This window comes from Notolepis coatsorum, assembly GCF_963971535.1.
Source record: "Notolepis coatsorum genome assembly, contig: SCAFFOLD_3189, whole genome shotgun sequence".
In the NCBI taxonomy this organism is placed as follows: Eukaryota; Metazoa; Chordata; class Actinopteri; order Aulopiformes; family Paralepididae; genus Notolepis; species Notolepis coatsorum.
Window position 1 is genome coordinate 1 of NW_028172231.1, and position 18,656 is coordinate 18,656.

Below are 18,656 nucleotides of genomic sequence, written 5' to 3' on the forward strand. Positions count from 1 at the left end.
GGAGAACCGCGGAGCGTGTGTTAGCCTGTGTTATCGCACACGTTAGTGTTAGCATGTGTTAGCGTGTGTTAGCTCTATTTGATGTGTGATTTATGACCGGCGTGAAGGAAATGGATGCTTCCCGAGGGAATAAAACGACCGTAGAATAGGATAGACTCACTGAGCGTCTGCTTTATTTCTGTACTCTGGTTTTTATGTGGCTTTCCATGTATCCAGTGTTATTATAATTGTTTTTTTATTATTGTGTGTGTGTGTGTGTGTGTGTGTGTGTGTGTTTGAACAGAGGGTTGCTGTGTGCGTTGCTGTGTTAGAAGTCCCCCCCTGTTAAACCCATTCACTTCCATGATGTCACTGCCTTGGTAGGCCTTTGTTTCCTTGATGGACAGCCCCGTTCTGGGGGGGGGGGGGCATAAGACAGTGAGAAAGAGAGATAAAGAGTTTCACCACACAGTCGTATGCAGAGAGAATTTGATGAGAGAGCACAATATGCTGTTTATCATATTCATCTGGTAGAGAACATGTGGCTGAAAGAAGATGCAGTTATTCTATTGTCTCCCTGGTTGGAAGGTGAACATACTGGATTCATACGGCAGCTGCCTCACAGACCAGACCTCTGAACTACAGCATGTTTGTATTAGACATGGAGTCTAATCAACGTCCACCCAGCCAAACAACCAGACAGGCAGTCAGTAAACCAACCAGTCAGCCAAACAACCAACCAGGCAGGCAGTCAAACAATCAACCAGGCAGTCAGTAAACCAACCAGGCAGCCAAACAACCAACCAGGCAGGCAGGCAGTGAACCAACCAGGCAGTAAACCAACCAGGCAGCCAAACAACCAACCAGGCAGGCAGGCAGTAAACCAACCAGGCAGTAAACCAACCAGGCAGCCAAACAACCAGGCAGCCAAACAACCAACCAGGCAGGCAGTCAAACAATCAACCAGGCAGTCAGTAAACCAACCAGGTAGCCAAACAACCAACCAGGCAGTCAGTCAGTAAACCAACCAGGCAGTAAACCAACCAGGCAGTAAACCAACCAGGCAGCCAAACAACCAACCAGGCAGTCAGTAAACCAACCAGGCAGTCAGTAAACCAACCAGGCAGTCAGCAAACCAACCAGGCAGTCAGTCAGTCAACCAACCAGGCAGTCAGTCAGTCAACCAACCAGGCAGTCAGTCAGTCAACCAACCAGGCAGTCAGTCAGTCAACCAACCAGGCAGTCAACCAACCAACCAGGCAGCCAAACAACCAACCAGGCAGTCAGTCAACCAACCAACCAGGCAGCCAAACAACCAACCAGGCAGTCAGTCAACCAACCAGGCAGTCAGTCAACCAACCAGGCAGTCAGTCAACCAACCAACCAGGAAGCCAGTCAACCAACCAGGCAGTCAGTCAACCAACCAACCAACCAGGCAGTCAGTCAACCAGGCAGTCAGTCAGTCAACCAACCAACCAGGCAGTCAGTCAACCAGTCAACCAACCAACCAACCAACCAACCAGGCAGCCAACTAACCAACCAGTCAGTCAACCAACCAACCAACCAAACAACCAACCAGGCAGTCAGTCAACCAACCAGGCAGTCAGTCAACCAACCAATCAGTCAACCAGTCAACCAACCAACCAACCAACCAACCAACCAGGCAGCCAACTAACCAACCAGTCAGTCAACCAACCAACCAGTCAGCCAACCAACCAACCAACCAACCAGGCAGTCAGTCAACCAACCAACCAACCAACCAACCAACCAACCAACCAACCAGTCAGTCAGTCAACCAACCAACCAACCAACCAGTCAGCCAACCAACCAACCAACCAACCAGGCAGTCAGTCAACCAACCAACCAACCAACCAGTCAGTCAACCAACCAACCAACCAACCAACCAACCAACCAACCAACCAACCAGTCAGTCAACCAACCAACCAGTCAGTCAGTCAACCAACCAACCAACCAACCAGTCAGTCAACCAACCAACCAACCAACCAGGCAGTCAGTCAACCAACCAACCAACCAGTCAGTCAACCAACCAACCAACCAACCAACTAGTCAGTCAACCAACCAACCAGGCAGTCAGTCAGTCAACCAACCAGGCAGCCAACCCGACTAGGCTCACATCCTCTCTCTCTCTCTTGAATATTGATCATGAAAAAAAAGAAGAAATATATATATGATGCTAATCCAAGTCTTCCTATGCCTTCCCCTGTGTGTGTAGTTGGGACGACAGTAGCTCTGTGAGCAGTGGCATCAGTGACAACATCGACACCGATGACATCAATACCAGCTCCTCCATCTCCTCCTACGCCAACACGCCCGCCACCCAGCGCAGGGCCTTCAATGGACAGGTACAGAAGACACACACACACACACACACACACACACACACACACACACACACACACACACACACACACACACACACCAGTGTTTATTTCGTCAGCTATTTAAAATTTTAGTCATGTCTCAATAGCTTTTTTTTCGTTTTCATCATATTTAGTCACCTTTATCTTATCCGCTCCGTCCTCCCATATCTCCCGGGGGGAAACAACACCCCCAGCATAACAGCGGTGCCCCTAAGATCATACAACTAGAGCGACACACAAAACCCCAGAACATTACAATAATTCACCCACGGAACGCTGTGTCGGGGATAAGGGTTCCGCACGGACAATTATGTTTGTTACTTTCCTGTCGGCAAACGAGTTCCTGTTCAGCTAGCAAGTAAACAGTGTCGACGTTGAAGTTGATAAACGTTTAGCAAAGATTTTATTTTGGCAAACTACATTTTGTGTCGTAGTTTTTAGTCAACGACATTGCACGAATAATTCCGTCACGTTAGTGTCACATGATCTCCATTAACGTGACGTCTCGTCTCGTTTTCGTCGGGGGGGGAAAAGCTTCGTTTGACGACCATATATAGTCCTAATCTTCGTTGACTAAATTAACACTGACACACACACACACACACAACCTCCTTCTACCTCTCCTCATTTCCCTAAGCCCACTCTGTCTCGATGGTCCTGGCGTTCCTGGGCTTGTCGAGAGCAACGTGAGACTGCAGTATTCCTCTGGGTGGCAGACCTGCTCAACTCACCGGCCTATTGTTGACGTTGAAACTGCTGGCCTCAAGTCAATTAAACACTCATTTAAAGAAAAAACCTCTCGACTTGAGTTCACGGAAGTGTTAGAGATGGTATTATACTCTCAGCCTGCGTCGGAGCTTTTGAGAGGAGGGGGGGGGGCTTACACACACACGCACACACACACACACACACACACACGCGCACGCACACACACGCACACACACACACACAAGCAGACGACACCAAATCCTATATTGCTACCGACAGATAGTCAGTTATCATAAGCCGAGTGCTGGTTATTGGCCCAGAGGTTGAGGTGCAGCTTGGAATAACAGGGTACAAAGGAAGCATTCTTCCCAGCAGAGCACCCCCCCCCCCCCCCCCCCTGACCCCTGACCCCTGACCCCGCTCCAGATGATTACAGTCTGTCTCCAAGGGTCATCTGACGGTCTCTGACATGTCCACTAAAGCCCCACTGACACGACTGCTGAGGTCAGCGTGGCCTGGACGTCCCGTAGTGACGGGCTCTGCTCGTAAAGCGGAGTGCCTTTTAAAAGCACTGACCGGCCAACAGGTTGTAAAAGACACTTGTTTCTTCAGTAGTAAAAGCTGATTTATTATTCAGTAGTGGTAAATCTGTGTGTGTGTGTGTGTGTGTGTGTGTGTGTGTGTCTGTGTGCGTGTGTGTGTGTGTGTGTGTGTGTGTGTGTGCGTCTGTGTGCGTGTGCGTCTGTGTGCGTGTGCCAGCCTGTGACGGACGCTGAGAAGCACTCGGCCTCCACCACCGCGGCGAGCCAGGCCTGGTCGGGAGAAGAGGTCAAGAGGTCGGACGGGGGGTCGGACAGCGGGGTCAGGATGGAGCAGGGCGGCACCAAGTGGAGCCGGCGGAACCCCTCGGACGTCTCGGACGAGTCGGACAAGGGGGGCTCCTCGGGGGGGCGGAGGACCCCCTCCATGTCCCACACGGGCTCCTGGAGGCGGGGCATGAGCGCTCAGGTGGGGGTGACGTCGCCCAGGACCAAGAGCTCCAGCACCACCGGCTCCACGGGGCCGGGCGCCCTCAAGGCCCACAGCACAGGTAACTCACTCTCTCTCTCTGTCTGCTCACTCTGGGCTAGATCCACAAAGAATGGATTGCACGGTGCTAATTGCACCTTTACTTACAATTCATTATGAATTGAAAACGGGGGACCCTGTGATGTAAACAAGACGAAAGTCTGTGCAGGTGATTGATTGAATGAAAATTGTATTTAACAGAGTGCAGAATGGGTACAGTATACAGTACGGCTCAATACACACAATTGTTAAGGGGATGCAGACCAGAGAAAGACTTTCTTGTTTACATCAGGGTCCCCCATTTTCAATTCATCATGAATTGTAAGTAAGGGTGCAATTAGCACCGTGCAATCCATTCTTTGTGGATCTGGCCCTCATTCTGCTCACTCTGTCTGTCTGCTCACTCTACTGTAAATACTGTTATTTACTATTATGGAGACTGGGCCGCCATTTTGAATCGGCTTGCGACGCGGATTTTTGCTAAACGTTCACAGAAAGGTAGATAAATGAACTGCATTCTAATTCATGCCAATACATATTTGTGGTAGATAATCCCGGAAAATAAGAGAAATAAAAAAAATAGTAATTTTCTGTACAGTAGCTGGCTTGAGCTGGGTGTTGTCGTTTTTCAAAATTCCGATGCTCATTGAAAGACCTGAGTGTCCTTCATCATAATGACTACAACAAGATGGCCGCTCGCATTGATTTCCCGTCGATATTCGCTAGCTACAGTGATGAATACAATTCCTAAACTGATATTTCATTAATAACACTTTAACCTATTGGTAAACAAACTTATTGTTGAAAATATACACTGACTGCTGTTTTGACAGGATTAGGGTATTTACTCGGCTACATAAAAAAAAACGACTTTTATTCATACAGTCTGTAGAGATGGATTTATGGCTTGGGTCCGGTACCGGACCCGTCGGGCTTAAGAGGTTAAGTTGTACCTCGATTTATCCCCTGCATTTGACTCATCCTAACTATTTAGTGGGCAGCCACACAGTGCAGCACCTGAGAGAGAGAGAGAGAGAGAGAGACCAACTCCAGTTGTAATACCAGTACCCTGGTCAGGAGCAATGGCAGGAGTATTATATACCTAACATACATGTCTTTATATGGTGTGGGGGAAACCGGAGTACCCAGAGGATGCAAACATGCAAACTCCACACAGAAAGGCCCCCTGCTGGGGTTTGAACTCAGAACCTTCTCGCTGTGAGGCAGCAGTGCTGACCACTGTGCCACCGTGCCGGAGTTTATAGTCGATTGTAGTTGAAACCGTCTCTTATAAGATAAGATACGATAAGATAGTTCTTTATTGTCTGTCTATAGAGACATTTGTTTTGTGTCGGAACACACAATATCGCATTACAAAAAAGAATAGAATAGGATAGAATAGAATAGAAATACTTTAATCATCCAGAGGGAAATGTGGCACTACAAAATCGCTCACAGTAAACATTTAGGTAGACAAAACAAATAGTCACGAATAAGAATAAAAAATAAGCCTAAAAATAAAGAATTAAATAAGCCTAAGAATAAAATAATAATAATAAAATACGGTCCAGGATTTACAGTTCCTATGTTATGTATATACATTATAATATAAAATATACAGTAAAAAAATACAGAGATCTACAGTGTATAGTAAGTGTAATATTGAAACAATGTTGTTTTAAAAGTAAGAGTCCAGGAAGATGGTAACTGCCACTCTGTGCACAGTGATGCAGTGAGGCTCAGTGATGCAGTGAGGCACAGTGATGCAGTGAGGCACAGTGATGCAGTGAGACACAGTGATACAGTGAGGCACAGTGATGCAGTGATACACAGTGATGCAGTGAGGCACAGTGATGCAGTGAGGCACAGTGATGCAGTGAGGCACAGTGATGCAGTGAGGCACAGTGATGCAGTGAGGCACAGTGATGCAGTGAGGCACAGTGATGCAGTGAGGCACAGTGATGCAGTGAGGCACAGTGATGCAGTGAGGCACAGTGATGCAGTGATACACAGTGATGCAGTGATACACAGTGATGCAGTGATGCACAGTGATGCAGTGAGGCACAGTGATGCAGTGAGGCACAGTGATGCAGTGATACACAGTGATGCAGTGAGGCACAGTGATGCAGTGAGGCACAGTGATGCAGTGAGGCACAGTGATGCAGTGAGGCACAGTGATGCAGTGAGGCTCAGTGATGCAGTGAGGCACAGTGATGCATTGAGGCACAGTGATGCAGTGATACACAGTGATGCAGTGAGACACAGTGATGCAGTGATACACAGTGATGCAGTGAGGCACAGTGATGCAGTGAGGCACAGTGATGCAGTGAGGCACAGTGATGCAGTGAGGCACAGTGATGCAGTGATACACAGTGATGCAGTGAGGCTCAGTGATGCAGTGAGACACAGTGATGCAGTGAGGCTCAGTGATGCAGTGAGGCACAGTGATGCAGTGAGGCACAGTGATGCAGTGAGGCACAGTGATGCAGTGAGGCACAGTGATGCAGTGAGGCTCAGTGATGCAGTGAGACACAGTGATGCAGTGAGGCTCAGTGATGCAGTGAGGCACAGTGATGCAGTGAGGCACAGTGATGCAGTGAGGCACAGTGATACAGTGAGGCTCAGTGATGCAGTGAGACACAGTGATTCAGTGAGACACAGTGATGCAGTGAGGCACAGTGATGCAGTGAGGCACAGTGATGCAGTGAGGCACAGTGATGCAGTGAGGCTCAGTGATGCAGTGAGTGATGCAGTGAGACACAGTGATGCAGTGAGGCACAGTGATGCAGTGAGGCACAGTGATGCAGTGAGGCTCAGTGATGCAGTGAGGCTCAGTGATGCAGTGAGGCACAGTGATACAGTGTGGCTCAGTGATGCAGTGAGACACAGTGATGCAGTGAGGCACAGTGATGCAGTGAGGCTCAGTGATGCAGTGAGACACAGTGATGCAGTGAGGCACAGTGATGCAGTGAGGCACAGTGATGCAGTGAGGCACAGTGATGCAGTGAGGCTCAGTGATGCAGTGAGGCTCAGTGATGCAGTGAGGCTCAGTGATGCAGTGAGACACAGTGATGCAGTGAGGCACAGTGATGCAGTGAGGCACAGTGATGCAGTGAGACACAGTGATGCAGTGAGGCACAGTGATGCAGTGAGGCACAGTGATGCAGTGAGGCACAGTGATGCAGTGAGGCACAGTGATGCAGTGAGGCTCAGTGATGCAGTGAGACACAGTGATGCAGTGAGGCACAGTGATGCAGTGAGGCACAGTGATGCAGTGAGGCACAGTGATGCACAGTGATGCAGTGAGGCACAGTGATGCAGTGAGGCTCAGTGATGCAGTGAGTGATGCAGTGAGACACAGTGATGCAGTGAGACACAGTGATGCAGTGAGACACAGTGATGCAGTGAGTGATGCAGTGAGGCTCAGTGATGCAGTGAGTGATGCAGTGAGGCACAGTGATGCAGTGAGACACAGTGATGCAGTGAGTGATGCAGTGAGACACAGTGATGCAGTGAGGCACAGTGATGCAGTGAGGCTCAGTGATGCAGTGAGACACAGTGATGCAGTGAGGCACAGTGATGCAGTGAGGCTCAGTGATGCAGTGAGACACAGTGATGCAGTGAGGCACAGTGATGCAGTGAGGCTCAGTGATGCAGTGAGACACAGTGATGCAGTGAGGCACAGTGATGCAGTGAGGCTCAGTGATGCAGTGAGACACAGTGATGCAGTGAGACACAGTGATGCAGTGAGGCACAGTGATGCAGTGAGGCTCAGTGATGCAGTGAGGCACAGTTATGCAGTGAGACACAGTGATGCAGTGAGACACAGTGATGCAGTGAGGCACAGTGATGCAGTGAGGCTCAGTGATGCAGTGAGACACAGTGATGCAGTGAGACACAGTGATGCAGTGAGGCACAGTGATGCAGTGAGGCACAGTGATGCAGTGAGTGATGCAGTGAGACACAGTGATGCAGTGAGGCTCAGTGATGCAGTGAGGCACAGTGATGCAGTGAGACACAGTGATGCAGTGAGGCTCAGTGATGCAGTGAGGCACAGTGATGCAGTGAGGCTCAGTGATACAGTGAGGCACAGTGATGCAGTGAGGCACAGTGATGCAGTGAGGCACAGTGATGCAGTGAGACACAGTGATGCAGTGAGGCACAGTGATGCAGTGAGGCACAGTGATGCAGTGAGGCTCAGTGATGCAGTGAGACACAGTGATGCAGTGAGGCACAGTGATGCAGTGAGGCACAGTGATGCAGTGAGGCACAGTGATGCAGTGAGACACAGTGATGCAGTGAGACACAGTGATGCAGTGAGGCACAGTGATGCAGTGAGGCACAGTGATGCAGTGAGGCTCAGTGATGCAGTGAGACACAGTGATGCAGTGAGGCACAGTGATGCAGTGAGGCACAGTGATGCAGTGAGGCACAGTGATGCAGTGAGACACAGTGATGCAGTGAGGCTCAGTGATGCAGTGAGGCACAGTGATGCAGTGAGGCTCAGTGATGCAGTGAGGCACAGTGATGCAGTGAGGCACAGTGATGCAGTGAGGCACAGTGATGCAGTGAGGCACAGTGATGCAGTGAGGCTCAGTGATGCAGTGAGGCACAGTGATGCAGTGAGACACAGTGATGCAGTGAGGCACAGTGATGCAGTGAGGCACAGTGATACAGTGAGGCTCAGTGATGCAGTGAGGCACAGTGATGCAGTGAGGCACAGTGATACAGTGAGGCTCAGTGATGCAGTGAGGCACAGTGATGCAGTGAGGCTCAGTGATGCAGTGAGGCTCAGTGATGCAGTGAGGCACAGTGATGCATTGTAAAGTCTGATGACTGTCGGAATGAAGGACTTCCTGTGCCGTTCAGTGCTGCGTCTTGGGAGTTTATTAGTCTAGCACAACCATTTTACAGCAGACACACTCATTTATGGCAGAAATAAGTAATAAGGCTTATTAAAATAATAGGTCAATAGTTTGAATTCACATTTACACGTCCTTTTCATCCCGGCCGCTGCTGTACTTATTTGTTTGTACTTGTGTTATTGCACATAACGCAGACAGTTTATTGTATATAAATACCTGCATTTTTATTCTGTTAACTGTTATTCCTTTATGCTGTGGAGCAAACAGAGAGTAGAAATCCCATTGTACTTGTTGCACATTTCCTTCGGTCATGGCGTGCTTTATCGGGGGGGGGGGGGGGGTGTCTTGGATGGGGATGTGGCAGGGATTGATGTGTGGGGTATTTTGGGGGACTGACTGTTCCAGGGGGGGGGGTTCACATGCCTTCGAGCGACATTGTACTTTTGTACTTATTTTATGCCATTATTAAGTCTGCACATTGCACTACCTTTATTGTATTTTATACCTATTCTTATGTCTGCAATTTATGCATTGTTTTTTTTATTCTGTCAATCTGTGTGCTGATTTTATACCTATGTTCATTTTATACCATAGATAGTTATTGATATGTATTGTTATATTGTAGAAACAACATTGAAAATGAGGGCGACCTCGATTGTCTTTTCGAGAATAAATAAAGGTTGATGTGGTCAAATAAACCTGAACCTGAACCTGAATGTTCCGCGTCCCGCAGGCAAGACGGACGACGTCAAGGTGTCGGAGAAGGGGGGCCGCCTCTCCCCTCGCTCCAGCGGCCTCCAGCGCTCTCCCTCGGACGCGGGGCGCAGCAGCGGAGACGAGGCCAACAACAAGCAGCAGCAGCCCCTCCCCCCCGCCGCCGCCGCCGCCGGCCGCGCCCTCATCACGCACACCGTCTCCGACCCGCACGGCCAGACGACCACGCCGCCGACGCACTCGCTCACCACCTCGCGCACCCCGACCAGCACCTTCGGCTTCAAGAAGCAGCCGGGCTCCGGGGGGGGGATGATGATGACCATGGTCACCGCCAGCGGCGCCACCATCACCAGCGGCTCGGCCACGCTGGGCAAGGTGCCCAAGTCCGGGGGCCGTCCGCTGGCGGGGGGCGGGCTGAAGGGCACCGGCGGCGGCGGTCAGGACGGAGGGGGAGGGGGAGGAGGGGGGGGCTCGGCCCTGGGTCACCACCACCACCACCACGACGACGGGTTCCTCTCCATGGGCGCCCGCTCCACGCTGCAGTACCGGAGCCTGCCCAGGCCCAGCCGCTCGTCGCCGGGGGGGGCAGGGGGGGCGGCGCGCGGGAACGGGAACCGCTCGTCCACCAGCAGCATGGAGGCCGCCGTGCTCTCGGTCACGTCGCACGGGAAACACGGCGGCCTCAACCACCTGCCGCACCCCAAGGCCAACGGGACGGCGGGGGGCGGGGGGGTCCTCCTGCTGGCCAATCAGACGGACCGGGAGAAGGGCGTGTCGGAGATCGACAACCTCAGGACCGGGGGCTCGGGGGGGATGATGCAGAGCGGGGGGGGGGGCGCGGCCACCGTGCCTCTCACCACCGGGAGACAGCAGGTGTCCTCGCCTACGCTGCGCAGGTGAACACGAGCGCACACACACACACACACACACACACACACACACACACACACACACACACACACACACACACACACCTACACACACCTACACACACACACACACACACACACACACACACACACACACACACACACACACACACACACACACACACACCTACACACACACACACACACACACACACACACACACACACACACACACACACACACACACACACACACAGAAACACATACACATACACACACACACACACACACACAGACACACACACACACCCACACACACACAGAGACCCAGGGGTAACACAAGGCCACTGTGTGTAGAGCAGGCCTTGGGTTAGGCTGATGTGCTGCCAGCCGCCCGCCTGCCCGCCTGCTCTCCTGCCCGCTGACTGACGCTGCCGCTCTGCTGCGGTGGTAATCAGAGCCAGGACGTACCTCACTGTTCTCTCATTCATCTGAGGAGAAGCGAGTGATAACTCTTCAAAGAGCCTGCGCTCTCATTATAGCCCTCCGACACAGCCTGCATTTAGACACTATACCCTGGGATTTACCCTGTGAGACGGGGGGAGTGGAGAGCGTGTGTCTGCGGCTCCCCCACTGAGGCCTCGGTGTGACGGGGGAGTGGAGAGCGTGTGTCTGTGGCTCCTCCCCCACTGAGGTCTCAGTGTGACGGGGGAGTGGAGAGCGTGTGTCTGCGGCTCCCCCACTGAGGTCTCAGTGTGACGGGGGAGTGGAGAGCGTGTGTCTGCGGCTCCCCCACTGAGGTCTCAGTGTGACGGGGGAGTGGAGAGCGTGTGTCTGCGGCTCCCCCACTGAGGCCTCGGTGTGACGGGGGAGTGGAGAGCGTGTGTCTGCGGCTCCCCCACTGAGGTCTCAGTGTGACGGGGGAGTGGAGAGCGTGTGTCTGTGGCTCCCCCACTGAGGTCTCAGTGTGACGGGGGAGTGGAGAGCGTGTGTCTGCGGCTCCCCCACTGAGGCCTCGGTGTGACGGGGGGGTGGAGAGCGTGTGTCTGTGGCAGGGCTGGGCGATATGGAAAAAAATCATATCGCGATAACGATATGATAATTTTATTTTATTTCTCGATATCGATAATTATCGAATTGTTATAAGTATAAAAAAAATTAAAAAAATTTTTTTTATTTTTTTTTTTATTTTTTTTAACAACAGATGTATGTTTATTTTGCAGCAATTCTTTGTCATTGCCGCCATCTTTAGTGTTACATCCCCTCACACTCCAGTTCTCAGGCTGCAGCTGGTTTAAAAGCTAAAGTAAACCGGCTTCTCTGCTGGCTGTGGCTCCAGAGGAGTTGAACAGTTCTGGCTCTGCTAGTTTATTTTTGATCTTTTGGCGCTTTTTTGGTGGACAAACCACCACACATGTGCACCGTGACTCGTGACTGGAGTCTAGTTCTGCTAGCACACATAGCCTACTGTGTACAGACGGTTTCAAAATGTATTTTAAATTAGAAAGCAAACAAAATAAATGGACAAGAGAAAAAGAAATCTGAATTTGGTCAGTATTGTCATTTGGACAAGCAAAGCCATTACTTTAAGTTGCAGGCAAGAAAGACAAGTCTGTCCACTGTCTCTGGTTTTAAAACTGCCCTGTTGCAGGTATAAAAAAAAAAAAAAAAAAAAAAACGATTTTTCGATTTTTTTTTTAATTTCGATATTCGATATCGATTATTAAAATATATCGCGATATTTATCGTTATCGTTATATCGCCCAGCCCACTCTGGCTCCCCCACTGAGGTCTCAGTGTGACGGGGGAGTGGAGAGCGTGTGTCTGCGGCTCCCCCACTGAGGTCTCAGTGAGACGGGGGAGTGGAGAGCGTGTGTCTGTGGCTCCCCCACTGAGGTCTCAGTGTGACGGGGGAGTGGAGAGCGTGTGTCTGTGGCTCCCCCACTGAGGCCTCAGTGAGACGGGGGAGTGGAGAGCGTGTGTCTGTGGCTCCCCCACTGAGGTCTCAGTGTGACGGGGGAGTGGAGAGCGTGTGTCTGTGGCTCCCCCACTGAGGTCTCAGTGTGACGGGGGAGTGGAGAGCGTGTGTCTGTGGCTCCCCCACTGAGGTCTCAGTGTGACGGGGGAGTGGAGAGCGTGTGTCTGTGGCTCCTCCCCCACTGAGGTCTCGGTGTGACGGGGGAGTGGAGAGCGTGTGTCTGTGGCTCCCCCACTGAGGTCTCAGTGTGACGGGGGAGTGGAGAGCGTGTGTCTGTGGCTCCCCCACTGAGGTCTCAGTGTGACGGGGGAGTGGAGAGCGTGTGTCTGCGGCTCCCCCACTGAGGTCTCAGTGTGCGATGGAAAGAGAAAGTTCTGTTACCCCGTCAACTCAACTCATCCCAGGGCGTTTCGGTCGCGCCGACAATTAATTAAATAGTCTTGTGTTTCTGTGGGTGGAGATCTTTCCTTGTCGCTTTGATCTTAAGTGAACACACGTGCTGCCCTAGTGGTTGATATCTTCACCTTACATGGTGAATGGACTGCATTTATATACAAGCTTTTTATCCAAAAAGCTATTTTCTTCCTCAAATTTTTTACACATTCACACACCGACGGCGGAGGCGACCATGCAAGGTGCCAGCCTGCTCATCGGGAGCAGATACGTGGGGTTATAAGTAGGGATGTCCGATATTATCGGCCTACCGATATTGCCATTAAAATGTGATATCGGAAAATATTGGTATCGGTTTTCAAAAAAAAAAAAAAAAATTATTTCTATAACCTTTATTTACCCAGGCAAGCAAGTAAGAACAAATTCAGATTTTATTTATTGTCAAAAATAAATTGCATAATGTTGTGTTAATTTCACAACAAGAGATATGTAATGTTAATTACCTGAAATTATTCCGTTTTTTGGGGGGGGGGAACCCTGCATATATCGGTATCGGTTGATATCGGTATCGGAAATTAAGAGTTGGACAATATCGGTATATCGGTATCGGTAAAAAAAAGCCAATATCGAGCATCCCTAGTTATAAGTGTCTTGCTCAAGGACACTTCGACACGCAGGAGGAGCGGCAATAGAACCGGGAACCTCCGGATTACCAAACCTCCTGAGTCACTGTCGCCACCTGGCTGCTCACACTCTGCCCTGCCCTGCCCTGCCCCCCCCCCCCCCCCCCACCCCGATCGGTGATGTCAGAGTACATGTACGTTAGTTATCACTCCCTCAGACCAATGAAAGAACAGTGGTGAGATAAGACCTGGTAGTATCGAAGTAAAAGAGGTACTCTGACATCAGGGGTGTAGCTCCAGATTCTGGGCCCCATGAAAGAATGTATTTGTAGGCCCCCAGTGAATGAATGAATTGAATTTTTTTTTTGCCATTTTTTTATTGATGAAAACGCATAATATGGTTTTTACGTATACATTCGGATCAGCAGTTCAGCACCTGCACTGTTGGTGGGTGAGCCTAGTAAAGGATGTCGCATTGCGTTCATCTTCAATGAATGGACCAATGCAATAGTCTACCAAAGCCCCCCCTCTCTCTCTATATATCTCACACACACACACACACACACACACACACACACACACACACACACACACACACACACACACACACACACACACACACACACACACTTCAGAAACAAACATAGTATCAATGAGAGCATCAATAATACACCTGCGTGATGTCTAGTAAAAAAAAAAAAAAAAAAATTTGGGGGGCCCCCTCAGTGCTGGGCCCTTGGAATCATCCTAAGCTACCCCCCCCCAGCTACGCCCCTGTCTGACATCACCGATACCGACACCTTTGTTTTCCTTTGCCTCTCACCGCCCCTTCATCTCTCTCCCTCCCTCCCTGCCCGGTTCTTCCTCAGGTTGTTTGGTGGGAAGACCAGTAAGCAGGCTCCGGTCACCACCGCTGAGAACATGAAGAACTCCACGGTCATCTCCAACCCCCACGCGGCCGCGGCGGCCGGGCTGCTGGAGTCCCCCGGAGCCGGGCTGGCAGGCGGGGACAGTGAGACCGGCAGAGACCCCCTGGTGTTCGGAGGCAGAGCGCTGGGCGGCACCGGGACTCTGGGCAGCGAGCCGGTGAGATATTACCCCCCCGTCGGAAGATGGAGAGAGAGACAGAGGGAGAGAGAGAGAGGGAGAGAGGGAGGGAGAAAGAGGGAGAAAGAGGGAGAGAGAGACAGAGGAAGAGAGAGAGAGGGAGAGAGGGAGAGAGGGAGGGAGAAAGAGGGAGAGAGAGAGGGAGAGAGAATTAGAAATACAGAGAGAGAAAGAAAGAGGGGGAGAAAGAGGGAGAGAGAGAAAGAAAGAGAGAGAGAGAGAGAGAGAGAGAAAGAGAGAGAGAAAGAGAGAGATTGTTTATTTGTCATGTCCACAGTTAAACAGACAGTTTGCCGTACAATGAAAAACGTACTTTGCTAGTCTGCATGGAAGAGGATTGTTAGATGTTTTGATATTTTTTTGCATAATTTCCAGCACATGCTCTGCTACTAATGTTGGTGACGTGCCGGTCAATAATAATAATCCTTGATTTGAGGTATGAAAAAATCGGTGTGTTGTTGAAAAATCTAAAACTATATAAATGAATAAACCAAACTCAGACATGTCTAGATAAAGGCGATCAAACACGGTCTGAAAACAACTGAAATCAAACTGAAATTTAAATCAAATGTGAAAGAAAGAAGTAAATTAAAGCCTGATTCTATCTCTATATAACAACCCTGATATAACTCCCTCTCTTTTTCTCTTTTTCTCTTTCCCTCTCTCTCTCTCTCTCTCTCTCTCTCTCTCTCTCTCTCTCTCTCTCTCTCTCTCTCTCCCTCTCTCTCTCTCTCTCTCTCTCTCTCCTCTCTCTCTCTCTCTCTCTCTCTCTCTCTCTCTCTCTCTCTCTCTCTCTCTCTCTCTCTCTCTCTCTCTCTCTTTCTCTTCCCCCCCCCCCTCTCTCTCCCCCTCTCCCCCCCTCTCCCCCCCTCCCTCTCCCTCTCCCCCCTCTCCCCCCCTCCCATCCTCTCTCCCCCCCCCTCTCCCCCCTACCCCCCTCTCCCTCTCTCTCCCTCTCCCCCTCTCTCTCTCCCCCCTCTCCCTCTCTCCCCTCTCTCCCCCCCTCTCTCCCCCCCTCTCTCTCCTCCCCCCTCTCTCTCTCCCCCCTCCCCCCTCTCTCTCTCCCCCCCCCTCTCTCTCCCCCTCCCCCCCTCTCCCTCCCCCCCTCTCTCTCTCCCCCCTCTCTCCCCCCCCCCCCCCTCCCTCCAGGCCTCCAGCCCGGGCTCCGTCTACTCCTCCACGGGTCCCTCCAACAGCCTGACGTGGGGCACCACCTTCAGCAGCTCCTCGGCCAGAGCCGGGAGGGCACGCTGGGGGGGCACGCGGGGGGGCGGCGGCGGCGGGGGGGGCGCGGGCAGCCTGGGCTACCCCTCCGTCAGCAGCATGCACACCAGCAGCGAGTCCATCGACATGAGCCTGAGCAGCGCCGGCGGAGGGGGAGGGGGAGGGGGGGAGGCGGGGCACGCACCGGAGACACGCTCTCCGCCCTGGGGCGCGCCAGCAGCGTGAAGACCGGCCTGTCGGAGAGGTGAGGGGCGCTGTTCTCAACGCTGTTATCCAGAGACACTGACAAGTTCTGTACCACAATAATAATAATAATAATAATAATAATAATAATAATAATAATAATTATATAATAATATAATAATAATAATAATAATAATAATAATAATAATAATAATAATAATAATTATTATTATTATTATTATTATTATTATTATTATTATTATTATTATTATTATTATTATTAATAATAATAATAATAATAATAATAATAATAATAATAATAATAATAATAATATAAATAATAATAATAATTAGGGATGTCCGATATTATCGGCATACTGATATTATCGGCCGATATCGGCATTAAAATGTGATATCAGAAAATATCGGTATCGGTTTCTATAACCTTTATTTACCCAGGCAAGCAAGTAAGAACAAATTCTGATTTGATTTATTGTCAAAAGTATGCATAATGTTGTGTTAATTCCACGACAAGCGATATGTAATGTTAATTACCTGAAATTATAAAAATTTTGGGGGGGGGGGAAACCCTGCATATATCGGTATCGGTTGATATCGGTTGATATCGGTATCGGAATTAAGAGTTGGACTATATCGGTATATCGGTAAAAAAGCCAATATCGAGCATCCCTAATAATAATAATACAACTTTATTTGTATAGCACCTTTCATACAGAAACTGCAGCTCAAAGTGCTTCACAACAGAAAAAAAGGCATAAATTAGCACATAAAGTGCAGACATATAAATCACAGTTTTTCCACATTAGGATCTAACATCCCAACAGGCCACCTTGTTTGATTCAGTTTAAAAATAGACAATAATAGAAAGAGTAAGATGGAATAAACAGAGTAAAATAGTGCAATAGTCCTGGATTACCGTTCAACAGTTCAAAGTCGTCTTTACCTTCTCTGTTTGTTAATATCCACAGTTTAAAACAAAGTCAGTCTTCCCTCCTGTTTGATACCCACTTTGACCCTTCGAACCTCCCACTCAGGGCAAACCTCACACTCAGGGCGCAGTTCCCTCTCTCAGGTCAGCAGGGAGGGCACAACTCATTCAGCTGAGTAACTATGTTCATCAAACAGTGTTGAAACTTGGGCGCTGCAGTGTTGAGTGCCTTAGTAGTAAAGACATATTAGCATAGTAGGTAGTAATATAGGCAAGGAAGATTATTTAGTGGAAGAGTGCATGATAGTAGAAGACAGTAAGAAGGTTGGTGTTTTTTCTCTTTCTCTTCTTCTTTCATTTCAGATTCAAGATTCAAGAGGTTTATTTGTCACATACATAACCAGGGCATACAGTGAAATGCGGGTGGTCATGCCCGCATCGATTGTGCAATAATACAATAATAAAATAGGCGTAAAAAAAAAAAACAGGTAATAAGAAGACATAAGATGTGCATGATAAAAATAGACATGCTAAATTCCTGAGAAGGTACTGGTTCCTATGTACACTACTATACACAATATACACTTTTATCTCCGTCATTGTGCTATATTTACTATATCTAAACTATACTATACAAGAACCACATCTTTTCTTTCCTTAACCCTGTCACCAACCGGTTAACCCTTTCACGGCGACAATACACAGAAGTTAACCCTTTCACTGCCACACAACAGCAGGTTAACCCTTTCACTGCAACCGTTGGTTAGGGATGGGTACCTTTCACATTTGAACCGATACCGGTACCCAACGGTACCTTTTTCGGTACTTTAGTCTCAAGAAATTTAATTTACCTACCTCAGTCGTAAAAAAAAAAAATCCAAACTTCAAATAACTACAATTTCAACAGTTTTCGGCTTGTCATTGCTCCGACTGCTTTGTTGTTGAATCAAGTCAAATCCTAGGTAAGCATATATTGTGCGTGTGAACGTTTCTTTTTTTTTCGGTTTCTCACTTGATTCGATACTCGGTAGTACCGACGTGTTTCGGTTCGGTACCTCAAAAGTACCGAATTCGGTACCCATCCCTACCGTTGGTAGTGTGATAGTAAAGGGTTAACCTTCTGTAGTGGCAGTGAAAGGGTCAAAGTGGCTTTCGTGGCTTAAAGTGGCTTTTCAGATATTAGAGGCGAGAGAGGAGGATGATAGGGATGACGGGGCGCTCTAGGGGGGTTGGGGAGGGCGTTCGTCTCATCTTGTTTGTCGCTCTCCCCCTGTATACCCTGCGCAGGGAAACGGGACACCGTGTCGGCCTCTGTTAGGCCGCGCTTGTGTCATTATTATGAGGACATTCCCTCCTGAAGGCGTGAGGTAACGCGGCAGGAATGTCTCAGAGGTAACTGTATAGCGGCTGAATCACACCGCCTGGTCTGAAGCCAGCGTGATAATAATAATAATATAATAATAACCCCGTTATGGTTTTTATGCGGACTATGCGGTTGCATAAGGCCCCTGAAGCCACCAGGGGGCCCCCTAAAATGCCATAAAAAGAATATATTATATAAATTAGGGCTGTCAGTTTATCACGTTAATTAGATTAATTAATTACACAGCAAATT

General features: G+C 49.4%; 1 protein-coding gene across 1 annotated transcript; it reads left to right on the forward strand.

The window, feature by feature from the left end:
* Positions 1–2,212: 2,212 nt before the first annotated feature.
* On the forward strand, positions 2,213–16,153 carry LOC311248086 (neuron navigator 2-like; the record flags this gene model as incomplete). Its single annotated transcript, XM_084339040.1, is given in 6 exon segments — positions 2,213–2,342; positions 3,828–4,158; positions 9,735–10,611; positions 14,448–14,664; positions 15,835–16,095; positions 16,098–16,153. Coding segments are annotated over 6 exon segments (1,872 nt in total), but the record flags the coding sequence as incomplete, so codon positions are not given.
* Positions 16,154–18,656: the final 2,503 nt, after the last annotated feature.